We start from the raw sequence: 14,453 nt of genomic DNA, 5'->3' as shown, positions 1-14,453 counted from the left end.
GAGGAGGGGGAGGGGGGGATACGACGACATGAATTTTTCAGGGAAAACTTGCTCGTGCATCGATGGCAGCTTATAGTCAACGCTAGCCACCACGTTCTCACCCTGGCACGGACGAGCGAAGAAGTCAGTATTGACCTGGTCTATGGATGACTGCGATAAAAAGTACGAGAAATTGACATCGACTCTATTGCTGCTCCGTACGACTGTATTCGCGCTTCCGGTTATTAAAACATGGATTCTATCTCGTTTCTACCCTTTTATTCTTACCTACCAGCCAAAATCCTGCGATTCTTGATATTTGCACGTAGACCATATATATGTGTGTGTGTGTGTGGAGAAAAAGAGGGAGAGAGAGAGAGAGAGACAGACAGAACTGTCCTCTTGGATGGTCGAAGCGAGTAAAATAAAGCAAAGTGGAATGGGGGGAGTAGCGTGTATCGACCTCGTCCATGGGTGTGGGTCGAGCAAGAGAGCGGTCTGTCTGCCGTTGCTGGCAACCTGGCGACTCGGCACACACAGAGCTCTCTGGGGCGAGCCCTCGAAAAAATCCCCAATGCCAGGGGAAATGGGGGCAAGAGTGGCCCCGGGGAGAGGAGTCTTGAGGGGGGAGGCTTCGAGGAGAAAGACGAGGCAACTTTGTCGAGAGGGGAAGCGTCGGGACTCGACTCGGGGTTTCAGAATTACGCTGGATGCTCTACCGTCCACTTTTCCCTCTCCCTCCCGCTACCTCTCAACCACTATCTCCCACTACCTCTCTCTCTCTCTCTCTCTCTCTCGCCGCCAGCCTGCACTCCCTCCCCCCTACCACCACCCTCTCCCTTTCCAACTTGCCTCCGGTCGTATTCCATTTAGCAGGGGCGCCGTTGAAACCGGCGAACCATCATAGAATACCTTACAGCAGCGAGCTGCCAGTGCTCCTAAAGAAATAAAAAGGAGATCCTCCTCACGGCATGCCAAAATAAAACAGAAACGACTTTCCTCGTCTTTCTCTCTAGCCTCGACCGTGGTGGGGTCGAAAGGGGGGCTATTTATTAGGCCCGAGACCAGATAGCGATCCGTGAGATCAATTAGTCTCGATGGAGTCAGAAATCTTCGCTCCTCCCTTTTTCCTCTCCCTCCCTCTCCCTCCCTCTCTCTCTCTCTCTCTGTATATATATATATATGCCATTGCAGCAAAAACTGCCCCTCCCCACCTCCCAGAACGAGCAAAAATTGCTTTCCTCGCTAGGAAAATCCAGAGTGATGGAAAATTGTTTGCGAAACTGCGTTTGTCCCTCCGCGTGGATCGCGCGCGAGAAAAGGACAAAAGGAACGGAGAGAAATGCGGGGAATGCATTGAATATCGCGACCTTCCCGATGATCTATACTCGACTAGTCTCTCCGTCCCCCTTCCCATTTCGTAACACTCGGATAGACCAAAGAAACGCAAAAGGTATCTCGGCTAGAACTTTGGTCCGTTCAAGGACATTTGTTTGCACATGTGCATCGCTTCCTCTCCGTCCTTCGTTTGCAACCAGTCGGCAAAGGAGTTCTCCTCTGTTTGTGTGCGTCTCCGTATAGGAGGGAACACGTGGTAGAACCGGGGAAAACAAGTCGATCCCAATGCCGTTTCACCTCTCTATATTCGACTCGACTCGCCGTGGCCTCTTCGGAGAGTTTCCATTGGCACGCGTTGCGAGGAAAGATACGAGCCTACGGGATATCTGGGTTATGGTCCGCTTACAAAAATACTCGTTGAAACTTATTGCACGTGCCGATATAACAAAGCTCGGCCAGGTTCATCGATCCCTTATCACCGAACGGCTGATCAACGTCGTCGCGACACGTCTCCGTATATAATTCAACGCTAAAATCCCGTATAGCTGCTGATGGAAAGAAAATATACAATACATCGCATTGGTATAGGTGATACGCTCCGAACGAGCGATTCTTTATATCTCGCTTGCGCTCAGCCGTAAGTCCTATCGATTTTTCTCTCTCGGTAAGTATACCATTTCGAATATAAAAGTGGGAGAAGTATTTACCGCAGGAAAACTTTCCTCCTCGTTTGAGAGTGACGGAATTTTGCCTATCGCTATTGATAAAGGTATATATCATATATATATATACGTACATGTATATATTTATTTATATTGTCAACGTTCGAGCCAGTGTGTCCACAAGATGTACATATAGGAACGATGTGGTACCGCTATTTCGCAAGTAACACACGACGAGCGTTATCGCGGTTTTTTCCTTATATATATATACTGCATGAGTTTTCCGCGAGATCCAGCAAGGTCGAGAGGTCCGCGCTAGGCCTCTTACGCCTCTCACCGGCTCCGTATGTGCATACGCCACACATACTAACGGATTCTAGCGGAGCTTTCGGTCGTTCGATCTCTCGCACAAAGGGAGAGATTCATGCAGATGGCCTCCCCTGATTAAACCTTCGGCGCCTGTCTTCTCCCCCCCCCTCCCACCCCCTCCTCCTCCTCTCCGCTCTTGCCGAGCCAACCTCCGCGGCTTCATTTACGCGTGTCTCTCGCCACACGTTGCAGTGTGTGCTGCTCCTCTCCTGTGAAAGACCCTCTCTCTCTCTCTCTCTCTCTTGCCAACAGAGGCGAGAGAGGATCTCCTCCTCTACTTGGCGTCATCGCCAAGTATAATATTCCCTGCAGAGACTCTTCGTTCCCTGGATGCTACGCTGCCAACTACCCGGGGAAGGGACTATCCTCCCCCCCTCCCCCCCCCCTCCTTCACTCCTCTCGTTCTCCGTGAAAGATTCGCCCGCGGCCAACGTGGGATGTAAGCTCCGAGTCATCCAGCTACCACCGCTCCTCCAGAACAATGCTAATAACACGCCTGGAATGCTGATCGACTCCATAAATCCCTACTAGAATGCTGCCTGCGAGAGCAACTTGTTACTTGGCTCGAGTGATCTCATTAGCAATCGCGTTATGAATGAAGAAAATGAAAGGAAACGCTTTATCTTATGCAATCTCTCGTTCCTTGTATATACTCAGGTATTAGTCCGCTGTCTTGGCTATAAAGAGATGGATGTATTTTGGTCGGATGCTCTCATTTCGCCAACGGACTTTTGCGAGAATCTTGATTCCAGTCGCTCCCTCTCCCCCCTCTCCCCCCTCTCCCTCGGAAGCTACGCTGATGTAAGTGCTCCGGAATGGGATGGACACACGCGGAATTCTCGTTAGTCGTCTGTGGAATCGATTGGTGCCAGTGGAGTTGTTACTTTGTCGGAACGTGGGAGTCCTATGCGGGTTCGTTATACCGTCCTCGTCTTTCAGACGTTTTTGCCATCGGTTGAAAATACTCTGGTACGAGTTTTCATTTTCTTTCTCCTTTTTTTTTATAACGTACGACAATATAGAAATGAAAAAATATAGAGAATAGAACAAGGGTGGAGGGAGGAGGGTGGGGGGGGGGGGGTACTACATAGTAGAAACGAGAGAGAGGATAGGAACGTAAGGGGAGCAATTAAATGCACGGCGATCTCGTTATCGAGCGCGTTTCTCCGGGACTGGCGAGAGCGCATAGGGCAACGGCACGGCGCGGCGTGGCGTGTGTGTACGCGTGTGCGTGAAGGGGCCCCACGGAGGAGAGACCCCGCCGGGAAGACGGAGAGCTCCCCTCCCCTTCCATCACCCCTCTCTTACAGCTCTCCACGCATCTCTCTCCTTCACTCTGAATTCACGCACACATTCGCTCGCTCCGACGCACAGACTTACACTCGTTACGCCCGGGGAATAATGGATGTGTTACACGGTCGAGGATTCAGAGAAACACGGACACGGGCGATGTACGTGCGGGACTGGTGGCGGGCGGGCGGGCGGACGGACGGACGAGCGAACGGATGGACGGACAGACAGACGAATGGGAGACTGTTACACCCAATTGTCCCTCGTTGTGCAGGGGTCAAGTAAGGTAGCCAGCCGAGCACGGCAGACACCGTCGTCATCCGTGCTCGAAAATAACGCACGACGCGCGCTCCTCCTCTCTCTCTCTCTCTCTCTCTCTCCAACCAACGCTCGTTCTCTCCCTCCCCCCCCTCTCCACCTCCTCCTCGTCGCTCTAAGAATTCTACGCCTCTTTCACACACGATTCCCGATGAGCGAAAGAAAAAATCTCATGGAAGAAATTACAATCGGCGCGACTCGCGATGATGACCGAAGCGCTTCGCTCTGGATAATACGGATATCGCCAGAGGTCACGCTGCACGGGCCAAATCACCCGAACGGCGTAAAGCCGATGAGTAGCGCATTCTTATCGCGTCGCTGAAAAGTATTTGCGGTAAGTATAAGGGGCAGCGAATGAATTGAGAAATTAATGTCAATTTACTAGGCGCGAGGATTCTCTCTCTCTCCCTCTCTCGCGCCAAGAATGATACGTGCGCGCGTGCGAGAGGAGACTTTTGTTCGAGTCGGTTGGTATACGCCACGGATAAGGAATTATCGCCGATGCGAAGCGATTAAGAAAGCACGATCGACGCGAGCGAACGAGCAGCGTTGCCGATAACGCTCCTTCGCTTCGGGTATATACCTCGAGGATTATTTCGCAACGAAAACTGTACGTGGCGATCGTGCAGCTTGCATGTTTGCGACACACTCTTATAGCGTCGACGCCACTGTTTCTCCTTCCACGAATCTTCTTTTTCCTCGCTGAGTGCGTCTCTCTCTCCCCCTCTCTACCCCGGCTATGCCACATAGCTTTCTTCTTTCTCTGTTCGCCCCTCGTCGAGCCTCCGCTCCGTAACGCGCCGCGCTCTTCCCCCTCTCGCCTCTTCCCCTATCTCTGTCCTTGCCCCTTGTCTCCCTCCTCCTACTCCACCGCTCTCTTCCATCTATCTTTCTCTTTTTACACTCGCTGCGTTCTGGCCGCTCTCCGAGACGACTCTCCCTCCCTCCCCACTCTCTCTCTCTCTCTCTCTCTTTCTCTCTCGCTACGTCTCCTTCCATCCTTCGAGCGTTTCTCCCCTACACACCGCTCGGTCGCCTCTTTTTTTTTCGGGAGACGCACACGTGTGAGGTTATCCCGGCAACGGTGACCCCATCGTCCTCCGACAGCCTCCTACTTCGCATTAGCTTTCCAGATCAGAGAGCCCCGGCGATCTCTCGGTTCCCCTGACGCAACCTGGGACGTGCCGCTTTCACACATACGTTCCTCCTGACGTCACCCTATCCCTTCTCTTTCCCTCTCCCTCTCCCCCCAACCTTTCCTCAGTTGCTTCTTCTTTTTTTTTCTTCGGATGCCCGCAAACGGTTCAAACTCCATCCACGACCAACTCGACCTATATATACATCACCTATTCCACCGATACGTCATCCAAGACAGATTAGGGATAAACGCGAAAAAACGAAGAATCTCTCTGCTCGTACCTGACTCTGAGGTAAATACGTCAGTTTTGGACGACTTCTTCGCGATCATTCTTCATTCTTTGTTGTTGCTCCAACCTTGAGGAGAACGCCACGACCGGCAGCGAGGCTTAATTAATATTTCAACAGGAACGATGTGTCCGCTCGAGAAGCTTGAAGGGAAGGGATGAGGGGAAGGGGCCCTTTAATTAAATCGCGAAGCGTTTCTCGCCGATAAGTCGCCGGGGGATGTTACGTTGGAAGTGTATCAACAAAGAGAGTGAGAGAGAGAGAGAGAGAAAAAAAAGGAGAGTAAACGGTGAGAGGCCTGTGAAGATGAGGGGCGTAGTAATACGTCATTCGGAGGAGTAATTACCGGTGGCCTTGGGACAGTAGGACCGTGAGTATTTACAGGGCCGGGTATTTGGTAGGCAAATGAGTGGAAATTGAGAGAGTCGGCAGAATCGCCGAGGATCGAGACAGTGTCGAGGGTTGAAGGATGTACATCCGAGTGGGACAGAGAGAGAGAGAGAGAGAGAGAGAGAGAGAGTTGTTTGTCGGTGTTAGTCGCTTATTTGAGTGAATGGACGCTCGAAAGCCTACCGAAATAACACGCGGGAGAAAAATAGCCGCTCGGCCGCAATCATTTCCCCATTATCCGAGAAGCTATCCAGAGCCAGGCCGAATGAACCGACCAATCATCGTAACGGGTCCACACACTCCGTTGATTCTTCTTTCCCCCTTTAACCCTACAGACGCGTCCCTATCCAACTCGCCGGCCACAGCACATTCAACCCATCATTACTCCCACAATCTTTTAATTTCAACCGTCCTTACCTGCACCCGCATATGCCATACCGAGTCCAATCAAAATCCCCTTCCCCCTCTTTCCATCAAAGAAAAATTACATCAACGACAGATCGATCGAATCTCCGGAGAACAGAATCGTGACTGTGGAAAAACTCGATTCGCGTGTATTTGAAAACGCCTCGCGCTATATTTCTCTCCCTCCACCGTTCCACTCTCGTCCCCTTGTTATTTATTTCCAAAGGGGAAGAGAGAGAGAGAGAGAGAGAGGATGACGAAAGAAGGTGATTCGCGCGCGGTGGAATCTCGCGATTTACGCGGCTCGTAAAGACAAAAGGCAATCGTCATGGTTGATCTCGCGGCGTGTCCGTCCGGTCGGCGAGCGCTGATTGGTGGACGCTGGCTACTGGACCCGCTTGACCCCTGACCCCTGTAACTCGCTCGTCTTTATCGTCTGGAATTACTGTGTTGGTGAAGAGTTGGTACAACAGTGCACCGCCGCGCCGCGCCGCGCAATGCACGATACGTACAACGCATCGCGGCCACTGCATGACGGCGGAGCGGAGCGCAATAGCAGCGTAAAAGCAACGCGTTCGCCAGTTTAGCTACTAACACACATCTGGAGGCGAGGCGAGGCGAGAGAGAGAGAGAGAGAGAGAGAATGGTACAAGAGAGCGGTGGGAGCGGAATTCTCTGCTGAGCGACAAACAATTGCCGCCAAGTGGCTTAATTGCAGCCAACTAAACAAATGTTCCACCGTATATCTGCCTGGCGCTTCGTAATCGCGTCCCTGCCCGATGCTTCTTCTTTCTTCGGCTTGGTTCCTCCTGTATATATATATATATATATACGTGTATAGGGGCCCGGTGGCCGGGCACACTACTCTCTTATCTCTTCCCTCTCCTTCTTACACCCGTCAATTAAATTATATAAATATATATACATCTCTCCTTTTCGTGACCACGCGAGCGAGGGAGGCCAGCACGGTTAAACTCTTTTATTTTGTTCTCCTCCCATCTCTCTCTCTCTCTCTCTCTCTCTGTCTCGATCTCGGGTCCAAGGGGAAGGAGGGGCTCCTCCGCTCGTTTTTCCATGGAGACACCACGCGTTCCCACGTCTTTCGTGCGAAATCAACGCGCGCGACCCTGAAACGCGGCGAGTAGCACGTGTGCCCTGGAAAAACGAGCTCTCCCGTTCTCCTCGTCCTATCCGGGGCCAGGATCGTTCGCGGTCCAGCCGGTTTTCGATCCTCCCCGTCCGGAATTCTGCCGAGAGAGGAGCGTAGAGGAATCGTTAAGGTTTGCGTTTGCTCCTCTCATTTTTACTCGGCTGCTTTTTGCGCTTTTATTTCGTCACTCATCCGTCCGGCCGACAGGACGGCTAACGAGAGTCACGCTCGTTTCGCGGCCGGATCGCTGCGAGATTAGAGTGGACAACGCGCCAGCATCGCTCCACTCGCGTATAATCCCTCTCGCCCTGGCCTGGAATGACCAATTTCCTCGTGGCTTACGTACCTTACGCTCTCTCGCTCGATCTCTACGCCCATAATTCCATACAATTTTGCACGCTACTCTAAGAAGCCGGACGTACGCGAGAGGACAACTGAATCAACGCGAGACTCTCGCTGTTTACGTGGATTTTGCAGGAGACGATTTTAGCGCTGGACAATTTCTTAAGATGACCTTGGCTCTCTATGAGAGCAGAGACTTTGGCAGTTCTCTTCTTTCTCTCTCATAGGCGGAGTGATCCTCTTTGATCGTCGATACTCTCTTCCACGTTTTCGTAGGTGCACGTGCGATGGCTGGCCAGCCGAGCGAGCTGCGTTATTCACATTTATCAGAGTATATCCGGCGGAAGTGGGGCGGTCCGTGCGTAGGTGAGGTAGTGCTAAGAAGCGAGGTATAATGGGATAGAGAGAGAGAGAGAGAGAGAGAGAGAGAGGGAGAGGAGAGTCTCGCGAAGAGGTAAAGACAAAGCAGCAGGTGCCTCGAGGCACACGTTTACATATATATATATATATATATAGGAAGCCATGGCACGCTGGTTATTTGCGTCAAAAGATAAGATGGCCAATTAATCGAAGCGCGCAGAAGTATCATTTAACGAATTTTCTCTCTTTCGCCAGGAGGATCGAGTTTCAGTGGGTAAAGTGCACGAGGGTTTTCGGTCGCTTATCGATGAAAACCTCAGGAGAGAGCACCGTTAACGAAAAGCGAGCTATATTAAATTCTTAATGAAAGATTCTTAAAATAACCGAGCGCTCGTGAGGCGGAAGAGCTCCTTGCTCAGCCGAGCCAAGGGAATGGACCATGGGCCAATAAATTCCAGCGATTATTAAACATAAACCTGCGATGGTGATGCGGACTGCTGTTGCAATTGGAATCGTCGTTGAACCGATAGCAGCTGCGATAGCGTATCGCGATGCACGCGGAAACACGTTGGCTGCACGTGTCGACGAATCGCAAACTGATTCGTCGTCGTCGTCTTCGTGGTCGTGATCGTCGGGAATACCCAGAATTCCTATCCTGGCCGCGTTCTCCAGCCGAGGGAAGAATGGAGGCGAAGAAATGTCGTGGTGTAACGTTTGTGCGGACTCGTCGATATATATAGGGAATAAGAACTCCAGGCAAACTTTATATATATACATATATATATATATATATGTATATACTGACTCTGTCGACTTTGGAATTTAGCGTTACGTCATGGTCCCGCTGTATTTTTTTTCCTGGCCACACACACGATATCCCCCCTCCCTCTTCCCCTCTCCAGCGCTCCGGTAGGCAATGGAGGTGGCTGGCAGCAGCAGCAGCAGCGCAGTGGCGGTGGTATCAATTGGCCGTGCTCCTCGGTATATACCGGTCGACCTTCTGGAATTGCAACACGAGAGACCTGACACAGATAGGAGAGGCTTGGGCTGCGCCCGGCAGCTCGCTAGGCTTGCGAAACGGTCGCCCGCTCGTTTCAATGGGAAACCCGTTAATTTTGCCATCGTGGAAAAATCAATCGCGACACGTAGCGGCCTGTGTGCGTATGCACCTATACCTGCGCGACCTCGAGCCAGCAGCAGCGAGCAGAGAATCGATTATCCGGCCAGTGGATGCACACGTTCCTCGCTTGTTATCGACGACTCACCCAATGCACGATCCACACTCTCATTATTTATTTATCCTCGTCGATCGCTCTAAGGTTTTTCCACGCGAGCCTCCTTATCGTACCTCCCCCCAAATTACAGCGGTAATAATACGCGTTTTTCCCTCTGGACACACGGAGATTATTTTTCTTGAATAAATCGTTTGATATAGGAGCGAGTCTCGTTGATTCAGCGGCTTCCGGTATAGGATGAGAAAAACGCTGCGCGATGGTTTTTGCTCGAGACGCCGCGCGCTATGAGAGAGTCCATTGAGGCGAGCGCGGCGCGAGTACTTGAGACGCGCGAGAGAGACTCGGCTTCTCCGCCGCGCCGTGGCAAAAGTCGCCGCGAGCGACCGCGCAGGGCCCGATACGAGTAATTTGCCTCTCGACCGCGAGAGCTTCGTCCGCGACGCGCGATAAACTCCGGCGACGAACCGATGGTGGGTGTGGGGCACGAAAAAACCTCCGGAGAGATTCATCGTCGAGGCTCGCAAGCTTGTCAGCGGAGCTGCATTGTTCGCGCGATTCAACCGTGAAAAAAAAACCGTACAGCCGCGGAATATGTTTAGAAGCGAAACGAAAAACACTTCGTGCTCCTACGCTGGAATTCGCCACGATGATAAATGACCGTTTTCACCGTTGATAAAAACATTGCCGATAAACGTTCGGTTTAATAATCGCATTCTGCGAAAAAGGAGGAAATAAAAACATTTGTATACAGACTTGTGTCTCGTGTATGTATATATATATATATGTGTGTGTGTGTGTGTGTGTACATGACGGATACAGAAAGGAGAAAAAATTATCACCGTGTGTATTTTCATGCGCGAACTTGATTCGACTGGTTTCGATCCGTGCGAGGATCACGGTTCGGGCAAATCGAGACAATGAGAGTCCTCCTCGATGATAGATTGAAATTGCTAATGTTTTGTGCAGCAGGTATACAGTGGCAGATATTTATAACAGTGACTTTGTATGTGTGTTGCAGGAGAACATCTCTACCCCAGAGCCAACCGATATATCAGAGGACGATCACTACTCAAGTGAGCAAACCTTTCATTAACTATACGTCTCGCGGACCTTGCAATTCCTTTCTTAGTGTCAAAGGTGATCGAACTGTTGTGTTCCATGAGGATTACGATCTCGCGTAATCCTTGCGAAACCGCTTCCAACGATCCACCGTTTTTATTCGTCACTGACACCGCCTCCTCTCTCCCATTTTCCCATCCTTCCATCGCCATCCCACCTTCCTCACTGCAACTCGCCAGGTCATACCCATTTCGGGAATCTGACCCAAATTCGACGAGACTGCAGCTCCACGTTCTTTCATTATTGAACGCCTTGAATGATTCAGGCGTCAATGCGACTCCCATCAAGCGTCTCTCTCTCTCTCTCTCTCTCTCTCTCTCTCAGATTGATGAATCCCCATTTTAGAATCACCCGGGAATCTTATCACACTATCTGCAGCCGCGATAAATCACCATTTCTTTGCTCCCAGCTATTTATTTCGTCCTCCGCGCAGCTTCCGTTTGGAATTCTTCTTGCTTATCGATGCTGATTCACACATTGCACTAATCGTTTCCTGTTCTATACCTGAGTGTTTCGCGTTTCATATACAAATAAACAGAAATTTTGTAATTTTCTTTATTCAACATTTAGCATGATTCACTCTATACCGGACTCTCCCTACTCTTTCTCCGCACAGACCGTTGCAATTTTTATCAACTTCTTAATAAATTCGCGTTTGAGGGTAGTTTGGGGCTCGGATCGATACAGGGTGAATTGGTTTCGCCGAACAACGGTTTTACGATTCGATTCTCTTCTGGGAAGAGCCGCGCGAGGTGCACAAAAATGTCGTCTACTGTGCGGAACGCTGCAAAAGAATCGATTGGAATGTTCAACCAGCTTAATTAGCCTACGTAGAATTTCGCTTGATCAATTGAACCTAGCTTATATGTACGGAAAACCGCTGAAAGCTTCCTCCACATTTTCTCTAACCCAGTCTCGTAGCACGTGATCATTTCCTTCATGACACTTTATTTCTAAAGTTCTTCATTGAAGAACGAGCGAAAACTTGTTGCTCCGATCGATAAACCACTATATCGCTTCCGCAACTAAAAATTAACTCAAGCCAAGTAATTTCATATACAATCTTGGAGTATAACTCGCAGCAAGTAATGGAATCAAGGTAGATACGAAAAAGATATAAAGAGCAAAGGGAACGAAAAATATGTTTTTCCATTAGAAGTTTTTAGTTGTCGTGATCGATTGAGCAGAACTCGTAAAAATGTTCTCACTCTGGATTTATCGGGCTGTCGTGTTTTTAATTTATTTGCGGAATCATTGCGCGGGTCATGCTTGTCCAGAACGATCAGGCAGAAGAGGAGGGGGATTGTGCAGAAACAACAAATCGAACTACACTGTATACGTCATCGAGCTTTTACGTATTGCACTTTTCACGGTTCACGGTTGCAAATTAAAATTCGCTTTTTCATTTTCATCACTCTTTTTCTCTTCGCCCCTCTCTCCCTCTCTCTCTCTCTTTATATATAGAAGGTTGGGAAAGAAAAAAAAATAGGGAAAAGATTGACTAAATTAACAAGAATTCGTACGTTTGATACTCTACTGGTATCGTTGAAGGCATTTCTTAATAGGTCGAGTCATCTGGTTGTTATCAGTTTCTCTTTTTCCGGCTCGCGGTAATCTATACCGCGTTCTAGACAATCCCCATTTGGTGGTAACGAGGAGTGTCGTTTAATCCGAATGCTAGAAAACTTTTTAATTTGACGCTCTCTCGACTTTCCATTGTAATCGGCCAGAATCTCTTACCATTACACCCAAACACGTATATATACACGTGCCTCGGATCCCTGAGTCGGTTTGTCTTTGGCACAACAACAGCGACAATAAGAGACACACGATAATCGAGCCTAGCACAGGGTAAAGCGTCGTAAAATGACCGGCGAATGAGATATATAGTGTGAATCGAGCATCGACGGTATAAAAGCCTGTAATTATCAGCTTCCGAAGACCGTGCGCACACGCATACACACGCACACACGCACGAAGAAAAATAATATACGTATAATCCGAAAAAAAAGAGTTGGATCGGACTATAAATGAAATTTTCAAAGCTCGAACCTCCTAAAAGCACAGCTGATGTACGTGGAGGATTTATAAAGTATGAATTTTGATTAATTATTTTTGCTATGCACTGAAATAAAATTGTGTTGTGAATCTGTGTAAGAGTGGGAATATGTTTGCGAATGATGTTGATTCGCGAGAGATGTCATGGGTGGAAAAGGAGATTTTGCACCAGTGTGAAGTTAGCACCCCAAATTTTGAAAATGAAAAAAAACCAAAGAGTTCTAGTAGCACCCGGAAAAGTTCTACAGTTCCTTGCTATTTAAAAAAAAAAAGTTCCGCAGATTGAACTGGAAAAACTATAAAAAGACGATTTGGGGTGCTAACTTCACTTTCTCTAATATTCAAACGCTCGTATCCTTTAAACTAAAGGTCCTATCGATAAAAACTAATAGACTTACTTATAGAACTCTTTAGGGTGCCATCAGAACTCTAGTTAAAAATCAAAAATTAAAAAAAAAATTATTTTTAATTTTTGATTTTTAACTAGAGTTCTGATGGCACCCTAAAGAGTTCTATAAGTAAGTCTATTAGTTTTTATCGATAGGACCTTTAGTTTAAAGGATACGAGCGTTTGAATATTAGAGAAAGTGAAGTTAGCACCCCAAATCGTCTTTTTATAGTTTTTCCAGTTCAATCTGCGGAACTTTTTTTTTTTAAATAGCAAGGAACTGTAGAACTTTTCCGGGTGCTGCTAGAACTGTTTGATTCTTTTCCGCTTGTAAGATTTGAAGTGCTAACTTCACACTGGTAGATTTTGCAGAGGACCAATTGGCAACTTTTGATTTCGGCAGGCGCGCTCATGAAAGACGCGGATAAGCTGAAGCTGATGCTGCTCGCGTGGAATTATAATCTTCAACAGCAGGCTCAGGCTCAGGCACAGGCACAGGCACAGGCGCAGGCGCAGGCGCAGGCTGCCAGCGCGGCCCTCTCGCCAAATAACTCCTCGACAACTACAGCCACCACCGTTGGCACACCTGTCACCAGCCAATCGGCCATTTCCACGGCAAACAACACCATTAACAACTCCACACTCACAGGTAACACTTTATTTCACCCGACACGCGTGTCTCGCGTGCCAAAACCTCATCGCTCTGACCAAATCGTACGTCATTTCGATAGAGCTGATTGAAAATCAAACGACCTTGAAGAAAACCGATCATTTCTCAATAAGGCTCGAGTCCCACTTTCGATTTTGCATGGATAGCGAGCTTTTTGTCTCGCGAATCAATCGTTTATTCCCCCCCCCCCCCCCCCCCACTCGAGAGCCTGATAAACAGTATCGGAAAGAAGAGAAAAACCGTTTTGTGCAATCGTCATCCTTTGCTAAACGAGAAAATGGCTAAACGTTCGACATCGTCCTTCTTCTGTCGCGCGCTGGGAGTTGATCGCACGGGCCAAGGTGTACGGGATCTTTAACACGTAAACTTTTCTTGCCTTGCTCAACGTGACTAATGGATTATTGCAATGGGGAATATATATATATATATATATCACGAAGAGTGTAGCTACCTATCGCAACCCTCGATTCTTATTCTCCATTCCAAATTAATCTCTGCAGTGTCCTTTAATATCGTAGATGCGATTTTCGGACCAAGGGTAAATATAAAAAGCAGGGTGTTATCCCTTGTTTAGGAGGGAAGCACCGTGTTAGGGACGGGACGATTTTGCGATTGGAACGGGGTTGAGTCTGAGAAAAAGAGAGAGGGTTCGAAGAGAATAGCGCAATCAGTGGGACGCAGGGGCGTATATTATAAATCGGTATCTCACGCGCAAATCGCTCTTTTGAATCGCGGAATGAATCAGTCCTTGAAACGCGATAATAACTGCTTCGGCCTCGAAATATTAAAGTTTGCTGGAAAGAGGGAATAGACGAGTGGTTAGCTAGATTGGTCGTGGCATTCTCGCGAGCATATATATATATAGTAGGTGCGCACGAACCGCAATCTCCGGTTCAGTTAGACCGTGTTGCGGAAGGATAATTCACTATTGGTCCCCCTCATCCTTCGCGTTACC

The 14,453-nt window shown here is 48.8% G+C and overlaps 1 protein-coding gene across 3 annotated transcripts in view; it reads left to right on the top strand.

Annotated features, from left to right (window-relative positions):
• Window positions 1-14,453, top strand: part of LOC136778472 (nucleolar protein 4-like) — a 47,526-nt gene that overhangs the window by 20,870 nt on the left and 12,203 nt on the right. For 2 of the 3 annotated variants that reach the window (XM_066735323.1, XM_066735322.1), the window contains exons 2-3: window positions 10,282-10,336; window positions 13,232-13,477. In XM_066735323.1, coding sequence (XP_066591420.1) covers window positions 10,282-10,336; window positions 13,232-13,477 — 301 coding nt within the window. The remainder of the gene's footprint in view (window positions 1-10,281; window positions 10,337-13,231; window positions 13,478-14,453) is intronic. The other variant, XM_066735324.1, reaches the window with a different exon arrangement.

Source organism: Prorops nasuta, unplaced genomic scaffold (assembly GCF_024137725.1).
Source record: "Prorops nasuta isolate Cenicafe-Biocafe unplaced genomic scaffold, Cenicafe_Pnas_1.2 PNAS00014, whole genome shotgun sequence".
Taxonomy (NCBI): domain Eukaryota; kingdom Metazoa; phylum Arthropoda; class Insecta; order Hymenoptera; family Bethylidae; genus Prorops; species Prorops nasuta.
Note: the sequence above shows the minus strand (reverse complement) of the source record. Positions and strands in the feature narration are given on the sequence as shown.